This window comes from Myxocyprinus asiaticus, chromosome 39, assembly GCF_019703515.2.
Source record: "Myxocyprinus asiaticus isolate MX2 ecotype Aquarium Trade chromosome 39, UBuf_Myxa_2, whole genome shotgun sequence".
Lineage (NCBI taxonomy): Eukaryota > Metazoa > Chordata > Actinopteri > Cypriniformes > Catostomidae > Myxocyprinus > Myxocyprinus asiaticus.
The window spans coordinates 5,177,501-5,195,128 of NC_059382.1; the positions used below are offsets into that span (position 1 = coordinate 5,177,501).

The 17,628-nt window shown below is 38.6% G+C and overlaps 1 protein-coding gene across 1 annotated transcript in view; it reads right to left on the reverse strand.

Moving 5' to 3' along the window:
- The window catches only part of LOC127429530 (protocadherin Fat 3-like), a 111,561-nt gene that overhangs the window by 58,888 nt on the left and 35,045 nt on the right, over positions 1–17,628 (reverse strand). The window contains exons 4-8 of the mRNA XM_051678590.1: positions 12,697–12,758; positions 6,293–6,610; positions 5,506–5,719; positions 4,255–4,323; positions 2,696–2,698 (exon numbers count right to left, since the gene is read on the reverse strand). Of these exons, the coding sequence (XP_051534550.1) occupies positions 2,696–2,698; positions 4,255–4,323; positions 5,506–5,719; positions 6,293–6,610; positions 12,697–12,758 (666 nt within the window). The remainder of the gene's footprint in view (positions 1–2,695; positions 2,699–4,254; positions 4,324–5,505; positions 5,720–6,292; positions 6,611–12,696; positions 12,759–17,628) is intronic.

Sequence of the window (17,628 nt, forward strand, 5' to 3'; positions counted from 1 at the left end):
AGCAGGTCGTCCTGGTAGCACCCTACTGGCCCACCCAGACGTGGTTCTCGGACCTCACGATCCTCGCGACTGCCCCCCCCCCCCCGAAAATTCCCCTGAGGAAGGACCTTCTTTCTCAGGGACGGGGCGCCATCTGGCACCCGCAACCAGACCTCTGGATCTCCATGTCTGACCTAAGCGGTCTACCACCCGTGGTCACTCAGGCTAGGGCTCCATCTACGAGGTGCCTGTATCCCTTTAAGTGGCGTCTGTTCGCTAAGTGGTGTTCTTCCCAACGCGAAGACCCTCATAGATGTGCAGTCGGATCAGTGCTTTCCTTCCTGCAGGAGAGGTTGGAAGGGCGGCTGTCCCCTAGCACCTTGAAGGTGTATGTAGCCGCTATAGCGGCACACCACGACACAGTGGACGGTAAGTCCTTAGGGAAGCACGACCTGATCATCAGGTTCCTGAGAGGCGCTAGGAGGTTGAATCCCTTCAGACCATGCCTCGTTCCCTCATGGGACCTCTCTGTAGTTCTTCGGGGTCTACAGGGAGCCCCCTTTGAGCCTTTGCAGTCAGCCGAGCTTAAGGCACTCTCCTTGAAGACTGCCCTCCTGACTGCGCTCACTTCCATCAAGAGGGTAGGAGACCTACAAGCGTTCTCTGTCAGCGAAACGTGCCTGGAGTTCGGTCCGGGCTACTCTCATGTGATCCTGAGACCCCGACCGGGCTATGTGCCAAAGGTTCCCACCACCCCTTTTAGGGACCAGGTGGTGAACCTGCAAACACTGCCCCAGGAGGAGGCAGACCCAGCCCTGACGTTGCTGTGTCCAGTGCACGCTTTATGCATCTATTTGGTGTCTCTGAGCAGCTCTTTGTCTGCTTTGGTGGACAGCGGAAATGAAGCACTGTCTCCAAGCAGAGGATCGCCCACTGGCTCATTGACGCCATAACTATGGCATATCACGTCCAGGACATGCCACCCCCGGTAGGGCTACGGGCCCATTCTACCAGGGGTGTAGCGGCCTCCTGGGCCTTGACCAGGGGCGCCTCTCTAACAGACATTTGCAGAGCAGCGGGCTGGGCAACACCCAACACCTTTGCGAGGTTCTACAATCTCCGGGTGGAACCGGTTTCATCCCGTGTAGTGGCACACAAGCAGGTAAGTCTGGGATAGCCGGCCGGGTGTATCGCTTGCGCATAGCACATTTCACCTCCCCTGAGCTGAAGGCCATGTGCCGTTAACTCCCAGTAGTGTTCACAAACTGTGTTCCCTGGTTGATTTCCTCCGAGCCCTGTGGCAGACGATTTTGCGGAGAGACTCGCTGCCGGCTCAGTACACGTGCTAACTAAGCCCTGTACTGGGGTAGGTGCTCCGCATGTGGTGGTTCCCCGTAGGTAACACTATGCGACGTATATCTTCTGCTAATTCAATTCCCTGTTGGCAAACTGCGTCTTCCTTGGGCAGAGGACCCTCTGCCCCAGTCACCATGCTTGTAGTAACTCCTCCCCCGTAGGGCAGGACCTACTTTGGGACTCCCCCACATGGCATACTTCTGACATAGCTCGGCAAGACCATGTGACGTATTTCCACTTAAACACCCCCTCCCCCTCTGGGCAGAGTGTGGTCTCCACGGTGTCTCCAGGGACACCCCCCCAACTAGACCTGGTGGCCCCAGTCGGTTAATTCCCTTTTTTTGGGGGGAGAAAAAAAGGGGATAAGAGGCCACAACTGGGCTAACCCGTCTCTATCTTTTGGGTAGTTGACTTGTCCCCAAAGGGCCGCTCGACACTCATAACAGTGTTGGGGGAGGTTACATGTCGGCCTGGTGCGCTGGCTACGAGGCACACATTGGTCTGCCCGTTACACACCGCCAGTTCACGTAACACAGTTCAGCCAGTTGCGGCGTTTTTGTATAGGGACCGCTAGTGTCACTACATCAACACAACGTCGAGTGAGTGACAGATAGGGAACGTCCTGGTTACTTGCGTAACCTCCGTTCCCCGATGGAGGGAATGAGACGTTGTGTCCCTCCTGCCACAGCGCTGAACTACCCGCTGAAATGGCCGGGACCTTGTCTCACCTCCTCAGCACAAAACCTGAATGAGTGGTTGCATACCAGCTCCTTTTATACCTGTCGCCAATTTTCATTGGCCTTTTATCAAAGACCAGAGGTGTCTCGGGCTCCCAAGTGTCACCCCTAGTGTCACTACATCGACACATCGTCTCGTTCCCTCCATCAGGGAATGGAGGTTACGCAAGTAACCAGGACGTTTTACTAATAAACAGTAAGATTAATGTTAGTTCATAATACCTAATGCATTTACTAATGTTAACATTATAGTAAAGTGTTGCCGTTTTGTCTTTATTTTTCACCCTCGCACCAAAAGGCAAGTGCACACACACACAAACACTAACAAACAAATGCATAACACACCACATACACACTCTTGAGACATATTTAAATTAGGGCTGACAATTGATTACAATTTGTAATCTAATTAATAACATGATATGCCGAATAATAAATCATATTAATCGCATATAACTCCATAAATATAGTATACATATTTGCTGAGAAAGGCCCTCCAATAACAAATATTTAAACAATAATGATGAATTAATTATGAAGTTATATTTAAGTATTTAAAAATATAATATATATTTTGTAAAAATAATAATTTGTATTATTATTTTGAATGGCCTATCATTGACCAGCTGTCCACAGCAATCCATTTTGCAATTGAATTTGTCAAACTGTCTGAGACAGATTTATTATAAGGGCTTTTCTAAAGATGTCAGTGTACACCTGTATAAGTACACCTGTCTCACTTTGGTTGTGTTGTGCCATAAACAGCATTTTTAAGCAAGCCTAAGTGTGGTTTGTTGTCAGTAGAGCTTTGCGTTGCATTTACAGCTGGAGTTTTGCTTACTGCCCCCTGCTGAAAACAGGTGGTACTTCAAGTTTCAATTGCTCCAATGGTTGGAATATTCCATATTACGGTCTGGGGACATGATTAATTACATTATTGTTTTTAACGCATTATTTTTATATAACTAATCGCTCTGAATTAATATGTTAAATCGGCAGCCCTAATTTAAATGTATGTGATCATGAATGAGATTTAAGCTCTTCAGTGAAGGTAATATTTTCAGTGAAGACCAATTTAAATTTCATCCTACTCTTCACATATAGAATGCTTTGGAATATTTGGAATATAGACTATAATCATACAGACCACATTTATGGTACTTTTATGGTGTTTCTCTTTTCTACTCCCAATATGCTTTAATTGTATGAACATTACTCAAAACATTCCCTATTGTGTTTCACAGAAGAAAGAAAGTCATACGGATTTGGACTGAAATGAGGGTGACTAAATTATGATAGTATTTAATTTTCAGGCAAGCTATGTCTTTAAGAAGATGTTCAGGGAGTTGCATCAGTGTTTTTAAACCCTGTGCGTGTAAGTGGAGGTTTGCGTTACGTTTTTCCTTTCACACTCACACACTCATTCTACCCAGGGTGCATAAATCATTTTGTGCCCGCCTGTTGCTGGAACACCTGGCAGAAACACACCCGCACACTCTTTCATTCATCACCGTCCAACCTCTCTGTCCTCACATACAGTCTCTCGTCTGCCATGTTAACCCTGGGTTGACCCCTGACCTTTTCCACACTCGATTGGCTGTTTAATGACGCATTTAATCAGGCCACTGATAATAAGGCTGGGCCATGGACCGCCAGAGGGGCCTGAGGTGCATTACAAACAAAGGCAAACACACACTCATACACACACACAGGCGTAAGTGGGAAATAAACTATCATCTCCGCTACACAGTAAATATCCTAATACATCTAAAGGAGCATACACACATATGCATACAATAATGCATCACACATATGTTTAAATCATGTTGGTATTAAAGTACACACGCTCAAATTCACACCCCAACCAATCACATTTGAGCAACACTGCACAACACCAGGGGAAGATGAGAAAGCAGAGCCAGCAGATGGTTAAACAGCAAAAGAGCAAGAACAGTTCTGCTGAACTTATTAAGAGAGAGAGAGAGTGACAGGCAAAGAGACAGACATACAGAAAGAAAGACAGGCAGAGACAGACAGATAGAGTTAGAAAAGAGACAGGCAGACATAGAGTTGAAGACAGAGAGATCACGACATAGACTGTAAAGAGAAAGAGAGAAACCACAGATAAATAAGAAAGAAGATTTAGAGAAAGAAAGGAGTTCGGCTGAACTGGTAAAGATACCTTCTGTAGAACAGTTCCTGCTGCAAGCAGTCTGGAGTATATAGAACATCTCACGGAAAGAGCGAGGACCTTCCCATACGAAGCATTCAGAAAAAGAGGGAGAGTGAGAGAGAGAGGGAGAGAGCGAGAGATAAAGAAGATGGAAGAGAGTTTATAGAACAATGGAAGTAATGAACAGAGAGTTGCTGAAGGGGTAAAAAAGAACAAAGAAGAGAAGAGAAAGAAAGAGTAGCGAAAGAGGGCAGAGCAGGTGCGGCTGAAGCAAACAGAAGGTATCTGAACACCAATCCACATGCATGATGCATTATGGGAAACTGAGTCTTTTTTTCTAGAACTACAAGAAGTCAAAGTCCATAACTTCAACAATACTGTATAATTATCGCCATTTATAATGTTAAAAAAAATTGTGTGTTTAATATTAACACAAATTGGAATCCTGAAATTTAAATGTATAGTATATTCAGGATATCTATTATTAATATAATATAATTATATAATAAAAAAATATGAAATATATATATATATATATACATGTATATTTTAAATATTACATAAAGCATTTTAAATGTCCGTTACTATAACACTGAAACATTTTATATCACTTAAACCATTCTGTATGAAGTTTGCAACTGACACAATAAGGTAGTTTGTCTTTTAACATGAGCAGTTGTTTAACTGTTTGTGTGTATACAAACCTTACATCACCATAGAAACAGACAGCCGCAAGCAATCGCCATGGTGACCGTGGAATGGCATAGGATAGCAACACAACACCACAAATCATGCAGTGAACAGATTCCCTGACTATTACAAACATTCGCACCAACTCAATGCAAAATATCAAAATAAAAGGTACTCTAATCTATAATCTATAACATTTAATTGTGCAGTAATTTAGCAGTAATCCCAATCTAGGACTAATATGTTAAAGAATTAAATCATACACATTTTTTATTTATCGGTTTATAAATGAAAGGCAATTATTTTCTAAATTTCGAAACAGCCATCTATGGCTGGATTAAAATAATCCTAATCCTTGACATTTTGCCATAATCCCTAATCTTGAAACCAAGACATATTTGATTTTGTTTGTTTTAGGATTACCCTTACTAAATCCCAAATCCTGAATCCACTTTCGTAATAATTCCACAACATGCTACTAACTAAAATACACTGCAAAATACTAGCTCCCCTCACAATTTACATAAAAAAATACATTCTAACTCTACTAATCCTAGTCCAACCACTCACCTGTGATGTCAAACCATAAGGAGGTTGAGCCATGCTGCTGGGCGGACACCACGCCAACTATATCTGCCACTTTGTCTGTTTCCATGACGGTAAAGTTGTAAAGCTGCTCATCGAAGGCAAAAGGCACAGGGTTGGGTGGTGGACGGCGAATCCACTCGATATGCAAACGAGCTGTCGCCCAACGTTGAGGACGCCCGTTATCCACTGCCTTCACCTGAGGTCAAGGGGCAAAGATGACAGGATGACCAGGAGGACAGGAATACAACAGAGAGCAAACTCAAGTATACTTTAAAGAACTAAACTAAAATGGAAAACTCAATGCATCAAGTATTGACCTTTGGATTGAATGGAAACAAAAGGAACAACCTGTTTCAAGAGGGATTTAAAATGTCAGCTCTCTCATTAAGAACACTGGGCTACTAGATGTGTAGATGGTGTTTTACAGAGTTGGAAATTATTTATGTGAATAAGTTCACAATTTCACTGAGACTTCTATTGCCTTCAGACATCAGATATGGTATCACTTAAGGTTCATCAGGCTAAAAAGAAACCTAGTCATACCACCTTATACTTGTCAAACTGGCTTGTGGAACATGGTATTTGGTGTTTTGTTGACCTACTAAGTCAAATCCAACCAGGTCCATTCACTGATCAACCACCTAGACTAGCTTGGACCAGCTTAAAACCATGTAAAACCACTTTAAACTGGTTTACGATAGATTTTTTAGCATGAATATCAACAAATATCAAAGGTGTTTGAAAAGATTAAAGGTCAGAAGTAACTCACTGTAAGAATATCATAGGTTCCAGCTGTGAACTGTTTCTTAGGTGACGAAACCACGCCAGTTTTGGCGTCGATAAAAAACTTCCCGTCCTCATTACCATCGACGATGCTATAGGAGAGGTCAGCGTTGGCACCCTGGTCTTGGTCATAGGCAAACACGCGGTATATGGGAGCACCTCTCTGTTTACGGGTGCGCTCGGGTAAACGGACCTGATAAACCTTCTCTGGAAACGTCGGTTTGTTATCATTAACATCCAATACCTGGATCACCACCCATACTGTGGTGTGCCTGGGGGAGGGACCGCTGTCGGATACCGTCACCTGGGAAAACAAAAGTGCAAAAGCAGGACAATGACCATGAAGAAAAACCTAGCAGACATACTGTATAGTTTCAAAACTCTTCAAATAAACAATAACAAAAGAACATCAACATTATATCTGTTGGTGGCGCCAATACTAAATAGACACAGTAGAAAAAAACAAAGAATATTGCTCATGACACATTAAACAGCTGTTAAAGGAAATGCAAAACTACAGAATTCAAGGGTCTCAATTCTTATTTTTTAAAAGATGGACTATTTTTATCATAGTAATGTCCTAAAACCACAATCCTTGTGACAGGGCGCTCAAAAAACAATGCAACATATGACGTAATGGCCAAAGACATCCGTCTGAATGTGTATGGTTAGTGGTTGTGCTTTTAAGGCGATACATCTAAAAACTCTTCAAAGAGTTGGAAACCTCATGGAAACCTTTTAATTTAAATATATGAGCTGTCGATTTAATGCATTTTAGTGCAATCAATTATATGAAAAAACAATATGTTAAAAATGTTAAAAACACAATTAATCATGCCCCCTGTCCCGTGCATAAATGCTGTAATAAATTTACATATTTTCTTACCATCGGAGCAATTCAAAATTGAAGTACATGTTTTTACGAGCCATGTCAGCAGGGGCAGCGTGCCTCAAAAAACCTCACAAGAAGCACAGCCATAGAACGAGAGCTGGTATTGTGCCGAAGTGTGACTGCCCGCTAGATTCTGACTCGCCGCTACCTGATTGACCCTTATCCCTAAAGCCCACCCCTAACCCTAACCTCATTGGTCCCTACCCCTTAAGCGCATCCCTAAACCTACCCCTAAACATAAGGATGGACAATTAAAAAGGATAGAAGGATCGTAAGAACACATCTTATGAGAACAGGATGGACTGATGGACACAACTGAATGTAGGATTTTTAAATGGTTTGGGAATAAAACAAAAAAAAATATTGATTCAAAAGCCACTTTTCGTGTTGTCTAGACTCTAGTCAATGCTTTTCTCGTCTGCCACAATAATTCAATATATTTAAATCTGAATATGTTATACCACGTTTATAATGATTTGAATTATGTATTTTTACATCACAGTATCTTTATTTGGGGCCTTTCTTAGTAAATATTGAAATTTGGGATTAATTGCGATTAATTCAATTAATCGACATGTCATATAATTAACCTGATTACAAATTTGAATAGATTGATAGACCTACATTTAATAGAAAATTACTATTAAAAAATAGTTTTGTTCAAACAAATACGTTTTTGTTTGAAAACGCATCGATTTGGCTACTTTTACATCTCTCATCCAAACTAATGTTTCAAAAATGTTTGGAAAAAGATGACGTTAGGAAACTGAAAACAGAGTTTTAAAACGAATCGGATTACTGTGGATGTGGCCCTAATTAAAAACTGACAATTTCACACAATATTTGTATGTTTATGTTTATGCTTATTTGAGTATGTCGTTCGCTTCGTAACACGCTATCTCCAAACTCCATTGGAATCAACTGAATCCAATCTTACATTCGCTTTTTGACAACAGTTACTTGTGTGGTGTTCACAAGCTGCCTTGTAATTTTGTGCAGTTCTATAAAAATCACAGTAAAAATAGACAGTTTATGTGTTATAATCAACAGGAAGGAGAGGAAGAGAGATTTTTTAGGCGTTTGATCATCCTCATTTTTCTCTCTGCATAATGGAGTGACGATGAATCATATTCAACTTTTTCTCTCATATCCTTTGTCTGACATTCTATCCATTTCCTTTTTTCATTAGCAAACAAGCTCATCGCTCATTCACCAATCAGCAAGGAGGGCACATGGCTGCAGGCCAATCAGGAGACTGTGCCGGATTGCAAAAGAATATTAAAATAATATCATTAAAAAGAAAAGACACGGTGTGTCACATCCATCTCAGAAGCAACAACAGAACAATTAATTCAGTTCACTTTATTCATTTCCGTTCACACTTACAGGCTGCTGTGCCACGCCTGTACAAATTCAATCTGTCTGAGAGAGAGAAAACACAAGGGGAAATAATACAGACAGATGAGAGAGCATGGAGAGAGAGAGAGAGAGAGAGAGAGAGAGAGAGAGAGAATAATTTAATAAATGAGAGAACTGAATGGAGAACATGAGAGAAAGAGATGATGTTTGGAAAAGCTTAGCACAGTAAGTATATATACTACACTAACTTTTGCTGCAGTATATACTAACAATAATTTACACATTATGCACATTTTCTGTATATACAATAGAATTCAAAAGTCTGAATCCGCACTGAAAATCTGGGACTCAAAATCTAATTTAAATCTAATTTTATTAGATTATGGAAAGTCTTAGGATTATGGAAATTTTAAACCAAGAAACATTTTGGAGAAAAATGAATAAGACATCTTTTAGATGCTTCACTACATCTAGGCCACAAATGAAATAATCACATTTTCATAATAGCTAAGATTCAATCCACAAATTGTTATGCAAATTTTGGGATTTGTCACTCAACGCTAGCAAACATGAAGCTCGTCACGCTCTAAACTCCAAGTAATTCATTGCATTTAATAAAAAGCCACACTGGTTTCAACTTCCATTTTCAAATATATTTTGCGGCAATTTCCTCAGAAGTGATGATTTTGTTCTAACAAAATGTTCGCAGACTGTTTTTACAATGTTCAGATTTTGCGCATACATCAAATTTTTAACTTGGATTGAAACATGACTACTGACAATGTTAACTCACAGACAGTGATGTTGTTGTGTTCGAAAGATGTTTCATTGCATAATGCACACTGCTTCACATACTATACATCCTATTATACATACTTTTATCAAATAGTAGGCAGTATAGTAGCAGTATTGTAGTATATACTTCGCAGTATTCAGTGGGCAGTAATCTATTATTCCATTCAGAACACGCCAAAGAGAGACTGAGAAAGGGAGGGGGCAATAAATGAGAAAAAGAGGGGGTTTGAAAATAAATGAAAAGGGTGTTTGGTGCGTGTAATGTTTGGGTGTCAAGGGATCACACGTTGAACAGGCAACATAACATGAGCGACAGAAGGACAAGTTTGTTCTCTAAAGATCAACACCACAAAATTTTATTTATTACAAAAACATTTAACACCCACTCAGAATCACTAAACCTTTCTCTCTCTCTCTCTCTCTCTCTCTCTCTCACACACACACACACACACATACACACACACACACACACACACTCTTTTTCTCACTTTTACATTTGCATACTATGAAGGTAAATCAGTGGCAAAACTCGAGAGCTTGCACATTTGGATTTGGGAACTTGTACAATAAATATTTGTACTCATAAGTTGAAACTTACACTCACAACTCCGATGTGAAAACTTGTCAAATAAAAATTTGAAGTTTTTGTAATCTGCACTCACACAATAATTCAATTCTTGTGTTCTGAATTCACAATTGCAGACAAGTAGTCACAAATATGTATAATGACATTTACATAAATACAACTACAGACACAAACTTGTATTACACATTAACTTTTGTACTTTAAGTCATTTTCGCAGTACAACCACAAATCGGCACTTACAACCTCCCAAATCTGCCACTGCATCTTTAAATCTTCACGCCTTGACATTTGAAAATACTTTTGCAAAAAACCTGTAGCAAAACTCACTTGTGCACTTATAAAATCCTGATGCAAGAGAGAAAGACCAGTGTTCGGCAGAGGAGGAGTCAATTAAGTCGTTTTATTGGTTGATGCCTAGCCAATGAATGCCACCAGTGTGGATCGTGTTAACTGGGGATGTGCAAGTGCATGTGAATAATTTAACTTGCCTTTTAAGCAAATTCGTTCAATGTGAATTGCCAAGGAGCAAAGAAAAGACATTTTGCACATTATAAAAATTTTTTTGGTAACACTGTTTCACTGATGTCTGTTCTAATGAATTTGACACAGTTTAAGAGCAATTTTAACGGTTTCACAGGGTAACATGGTTACCTATGTTAACGTGAGACATTGGTTTGAATGGGAACTGCGATTGCACTTGTCAGAAAAGTAAATCGCAAGTTAAATTATTTTATTTGCAACATTAAAGCATCATAGGCTGAAATGTCTCAATACCTGTATATCTGTATTTTATTTACATTGTTATAACAGCATCCTTCAATTTTCAAAGGTTATGTGCATGACAATGTCATATGTTTATGACTTCCCACGACACTGCCAAAAGATGATCTTTCAGAACAGCGCATTTTTTTTTTTTGTGGAGAGCAAGTACAAATGCCAAATTGACCAATGAGTGAGAATAAATGAGAATAAACTCTTAGAAAGCACGATACATTTCTTCAGAAATGTAATAATTCTGTTTATGTGGCAAAATCTTAAGGTTTTCAATTTTAAAAAGCCTCTTAACTATGTATGGAAAACGTAGTTCATATATATTTTTTGTTTCTCACTAATTCAAGCATTCTCAGAATATTCAAAAGATTATATTGCAATTGCTGGCTGTCAGATTCATTTACAATTGTGATTGATTTCTTGTCTGTGTATGTGTGTTTTACAAAATAGCTTTCATTATATCTGTTAAAAATATATCAAATGCATCCTGTCTGACCTGGATTTGAACCCATGTCGCTGAATATACTGCCAGCAAGCCGGAAGCGGAACGGCCGAAGGGGCAACTCCTCCCCTCCGGTGGGGGAGGGGGGGGGGGGGTGTTGGGAGCAGGTCAGGCCGGTTGGTTCCCCAGCCTGAATCGGGCGTTGGGGGTATGTGACCAGGAGGAGGGTGTGGCCGGGCCGTGAGGATGCACGCCTGGCACTGAGTTGCCCCAATAAGTGGGAGAGAGAGATAAGGAGGAGCCGGAGATGCCAGAGAGAGAGAGAGAGAAAGAGAGAGAGAGAGAGAGACACACGGAGCTGTGTTTGCGTGTGCGCACGAGTTTTATGTTGTGTTTGTTTTATTAAAAGTCTTTTTGGTTGATAACCCGGTTCCTGCTTCCTCCTTGAACAAGAGGCTTGTCTGCCACAATATTATTGACTCATATCAGCCTATGATGCTTTAATGTTGCAAATATATAACTTCACTTGCAATTTACTGCTCTGACAAGTGTAATCGCCAGTTCCTATTCAAACCAGTACCCCACGTTAACATGAGAAACCAGATGTTACCCTGTGAAACCATTAAAATCGCTATTAAACTGTGTCAAATTCATTAGAACAGACATCAATGAAAAAAAGTGGGTTAATAATGATACCAGCATTGTTTTTTTAATGTGCAAAACGTCTTTTCTTTGCTCCTTGGCAATTCACATTGAAGGAATTTGCTGAAAAGGCAAGTTAAATTATTCACATGCATGTGCACATCCCCAGTTAACACGATCCCCAGTTGATCCATAACACCGACTCTGCTTTGCCCTAACAAAAAGGTGAAGCTGGCACTGTGGTGTGACATCATCGTGTACAAAAACGTCCCATTTCATTGGCTAGATTTAAAGATTTAAAGTTGCAGTGGCAGATTTGAGAGGTTGTAAGTGCCGATTTGTGATTGTACTGTGAAAATGAATTAAAGTACAAAAGTTAATGTGTAATACAAGTTTGTGTCTGTAGTTGTATTTATGTGAATGTAATTTTACACATTTGTGACTACTTGTCTGCAGTTGTGAATTCAAAACACAAGCTTTGAATTATTGTCTGTGAGTGCAGATTGCAACATTCAACTTAAACATTTTATTTTACAAGTTTTCACATTGGTGCTGTGAGTGTAAATTTCAACTTACGAGTACACATATTTATTGTACAAGTTCTTAAATCCAAATGTGCAAGCTCTCAAGTTTTGCTACTGATTTACCTTCATATAAACAGACCAGCAGGGGTGAAATAATTTGAATTTCAAACAGGCAACGCAAAAGCATCTTAAGGATGTAGTCGGAATGCATCAATATTCTTGTGTTTATATGAAGTGAAAATTGTTGTTATTTTCCCATCGCTCACAAAATTGATCCGCAATCTGGAGGTAACACAAATTAGCATGGATCGCAGCTCTCCCCCTCACACCTGATGTGTGTGGACGTCTCCTTGTGTGAAAGTGTGTGTGCATGTCTCACCTCTAGTACGTGCTCAGCCTGTTGTTCGCGATCCAGTTTCCGAGAGGTTGTGGTTATCAGACCTGCAAAACACAAAATTACACAAGATTCAAAGATTATTTTATATAATCATATTGTACATATATACAAAATCATTTTCAGAATATATGTATATACAGTATATATACACAGTACTGTATACATGTATATATTTATATACACACATACACACACACACACACACACACACACACACACACACACACACACACACACACACACACACACAAAATAGCGAAAGATGCAGCAGAACACCGCAATATTTAGCATCACAGCAGTACTGTCCTTTAAATGCAAAAAGTGCACTTGAATACATCTGCATCTGGATATATGCCAAGTTTTAATGCTTTTCTCCATCATTTGATCACTATTTGATGAATTAAGTGTTTAGTCGTTAATTTTCCCCACAGTGTTTATACTTTTCGGGAATCAAGTTTTTAATGTCTTATTAAAGTTGTATCTACATATCAAGTGATATCAATTAAATATGTATAACGCTGTTACATTTCTCAGTACAGTCTAGTGTTATCACTATTAAGTGCCCTTTTACTGTTTAATTAAGACGGGTTGTAAAGTTTAAAAATATTATGATATACTGTGTCTCAAAAATGAAAATGTAAATTTTCAATTTTAAAATGTATTTGTTTTGGAGTTATAAAAAAGTAATGTACTTTAGTTTCAGTTTTTGGAATTACATGTTTTAGTTTTTGTTAATGATAATCATACTGGTATGTAATAAGAATTAAATATAAATAATAATACATAAAAAAATATAGATTACAAAGGGATGCACAGATCATGCATATTCTATGTGCAAGGAAGAACTGGCCTGTAGGGCTGCTCGATTATGGCAAAAATCATAATCACGATTATTTTGGTCAATATTGAGATCTCGATTATTTAAAACGATTACTCATTGACTTTGGAAACATCATGCATTTATTGAACTTTAAAAAATAAAAAAAAGTATTTTTAACAGTGGATTTCCTTGAACTTGAAATGTAAACTGCACTGGGTAGGGGAGGAGGCTATTGTCATATGATAATTATTTTATGTTACGTTTAGTAGTCAAATAAAGAAAAGCCTCCGTCACCATCATTTACAGCAGGGGTGCTCACACTTTGATGGAATGAGATCTACTTTTTCATTATGTTATTGCAGCAATATCTACCATGTACAATAAAGGCTATACATTATCACAATACCAAAATTTGTAGTCGGTAGTGCTTTCAAGTTCTTAAGTAATTATTCAAGACTAGTAAACAGTCAGTAATAAAATAATAATAATAATAATAAAAAAAACAATGAATAGAAATAGATAGATTAAAAATAATAGAACAAATTAAGAAAATTCTGTGCTTTTTTAACAGCAGTATCAAGCATTCAAGTAAACATTCAGAATGAAATGCAACATAAAACTACTACTTATCTTCACTGTATGATTATAATATATTAATACTTTTTAAAGCTACTAAAGTTACTCAGTCAAGAGCAATGAGTGTTTTCTTGTTCTGGTTGTTTGATTATTATGATGACACACTAGACAGCAGCAGGTCTATTAGCTTACATTTATACTTACAAGTCCGACATTTTAATACAAATCAGTTTTTTTCTCTGCTGTTTACGTTCACTTTAGACATCACTCTCTGTGTTTACATTAATACCTCACCAAGACAGGCATTTTGGCATAATTTTGAAATGTATTTGACCGTTCAGGCACGCATTAGCGTGAGCATTTTCAGAACACGTGCATGTTCAGCACACACAAATACGCCGCATGTCAATCAAACAGGGCGCAGCTGTTACTAGATCGCTTGCAAATTATAAACTGATGGGCTCTTGATTATTTTCAACAGCAGAATAAGAATATGAACTTTCTAATAAGTGACACATGCTAGGCTATCACAAAATATAGCTGGTTATTTTTTCATTATTAACGTTTTAATCAGTCTGCTTGTCCGGTTGGGCAAGTAAAATTCTCTTTCACTTGCCCCTTCAAAAATCCACTTGTCCCAGACAAGCTTTAATATTGAATCCTGATTAAATACTGTATTCAACATTCTCCGTAAACAATTTTTTCTTCTGCAGTATATTCTCCTAAAGTAAATGTATGTTGTTTCAAAGGAGTTTTAGATATTATTTTGGAAAACAAGCCAAAAAAGACTAATCAAAAACATATTTTGTTTCAGTGTATAACGGGCTAAGACTACACTCTCTCACCTTTCTGTTCACTTCGATCCATCTTTAACTCACAGCAAACTTCCTCTTCTTAATAGAGCTGCGTATCGCTGATTTTCTTCATGATAAGATGCACAGTGAACGTGACACATTTATTATGATTCATTACATCGCAAGCCATAACGTTATAATCTAGCTGCAGCAAACGCATGCGAATGACGAGCGTCCCCGCGCCAGAGTGTGCATCAGCCGGGAGAAGATTCAATCTCTTCCCCGGTCACTTCACGCAATTCATAGATGCGGATCTGACCGTTTTGGAGTTTATTTTCATAACCCGCTTCCTTATTATTTGAACTTTAATAAAGGATGCTTTAAAGATATAACGATATAAAGATATAATAAGATATATTATTGTGCCACATTATGATACGTCATGTGGCACAATAATCGTTTTATCTCGATTATCTTGTTTTCATAATCGTTGGAAGCCAAAATCGTAATTGAAAATAAAATTAGATTAATCACCCAGCCCTACTGGCCTGTATAGGCATGCAGTTGCTCTGTTGTATACCACTTGCATTATTGCAGTTTTAGTTAATGTAATTGCTCGTAATCACTTGTCTCTTTAATTAATATGCTAATTCCAGTGAATGCAGCTGTTCCTTAGCTACGCACACACATAGATACACACTTTCACACACTCGCACTGATTGAATCCTTGTACAAAGACATTCTTATTAGAGAATCCATTAATTTGAGCGAAAAGTAGGTTAAAATAATTTTGACTATGTGAGAGTGTGCACTTTAGGGACGGAGGACTGTTTATAATGGATTTTCTGTATCTTTGTTTTTAAGTATCCAGTATCATAGATGCCACATAAAAAGCATGTGTGGGCATGTGTGAGTGTTCAGAGTCCAATAGAGAACTCTAATCCATTTGCCGACTTTCCCACAAATGCTGATTCTTAGGTTCTGAGTGGTAACTGCGTAACAGCCTCTGGTTGTGATGGCGATGAGATCAGAAGTCTGCAGACGTAAAGACCTCTTTGCCGACCATATCCAGTAAAACCCATTCAGGTAGCACCAATTATTTGATGGGGCCACAAACTGAGTGTGTACAGGCATGATGTCATAGACAGGAGTTTTGCCAAACTTTTGTCTCAAGTCTTTTGTTTGCCCCCGGAACCCCTCTGTCTTTCTCCCCTTTTGTTTTCTTCTTCCGTTTTTCAGTTCGAGTGCCGTTGTGACTGCATTCAACCCCTTTGAACTTTGAACTCAGTCATTTAAAACATGTTCATCATTGTAGAGGCGTATTAAAGTAATGGTTTGTGTGAATTGTATTTTCTATGTATTTTTTAATAACTTTATAGACCAATTAAAAAAAATGAGCATCACACCATTGAACCATGCCACACGGAGCGCATTATTGTGACAGTGTGCAACAGTAAGAAAGAAAGAAAAATAATATTAAGATTCTTAATCGCAAAATTTATTTTTATCAATAATGTATAAACCTTTCAAGAAAAACCCACAATATCATCCATTTTTATTTTTTTTTGTGGGGGGGGGGGGGGGGAGGATTCGAAGTCAGTGAGATTTCAACTACATTAAATAATAATAATAAAGTTTTAATTGGCAATTTTCCGGTTAAGAGCTTCATTACAGAGCGCAACAATATGCGAAAATTGATTATTGACGATAATGTATAAACCTTTCAAGACCCACAATGAGCTAAGAGGTTAAGTGACGATATGCTAATGCAGAAGCAATAAATCAGAGTGGATTTAATGAAACTATATTGAAAATAAAATAGAAATAAAAACTAGATTATTTCAATGACTTTCTATGACTCATATGATGCTGCATTTGTCCTTGTGTGTTTGTGTGTATGCATTTGTTTTTTTAACTCTGCGCAGGTCATGCATTCCCAAGAACCTCATTATGAATAAAAATAGTGCCAAAACCTTTGAAAACTGCACAATGGCTGCAGGTGAGAAATTGCCCCATATGAGTGTCGCTTTGATTCATTGGCAGAGTACATGTTTGTTGCTGTCATAAATTTCAAACACGCACACCAAAAGAATGCAAACCAGACACACACACAAACATGCTGAGATCACGCAGCATCTATAAATCAACAAGAGTCGGAAGCAGAGGAAAGAAGACAAAGAAACAAAAGAATGACAGATATCTGCAGAGAGAAAGAGGAAGAAGGATTCATGCTGATTTTTAAATTGCACGCTTTTCTAAACCTCAAAATGTCACTCATAATTATAGCTAAGCTTTGCCATTTGCTCAAATTAGAAAATTGACATTCTGTATTTATTTTTGAGTAGAAACGGATATTGAAAAATCATCTACCTGATATGAACTTTGAATAATCGCCAATCACAGTTTCACACTTCAGAAGTAATCTGACCAGCAAAACAACCTCAGGCCACATCTAAACTGATACATTTTCGATTGAAAACACATTTATTTAGCTACATTTCCACCTCTCATTTATGCTGGGATGGTGACTTTTCAGAGTTTTCAAACCTCAACGGATTAGTTGGGAAATGGACTCTACATACCGTAGACAAACTTTATTGCACAACTGCTTATTCCAGAAATGTAAGTTGTAAAACATACTCTTTGCAAGTATGCAAACACTTCTAGCTACGCCAGCTCTATTTCACAAGTTGTTGTGCTAACGCAATGTGTTGTACATGCTGC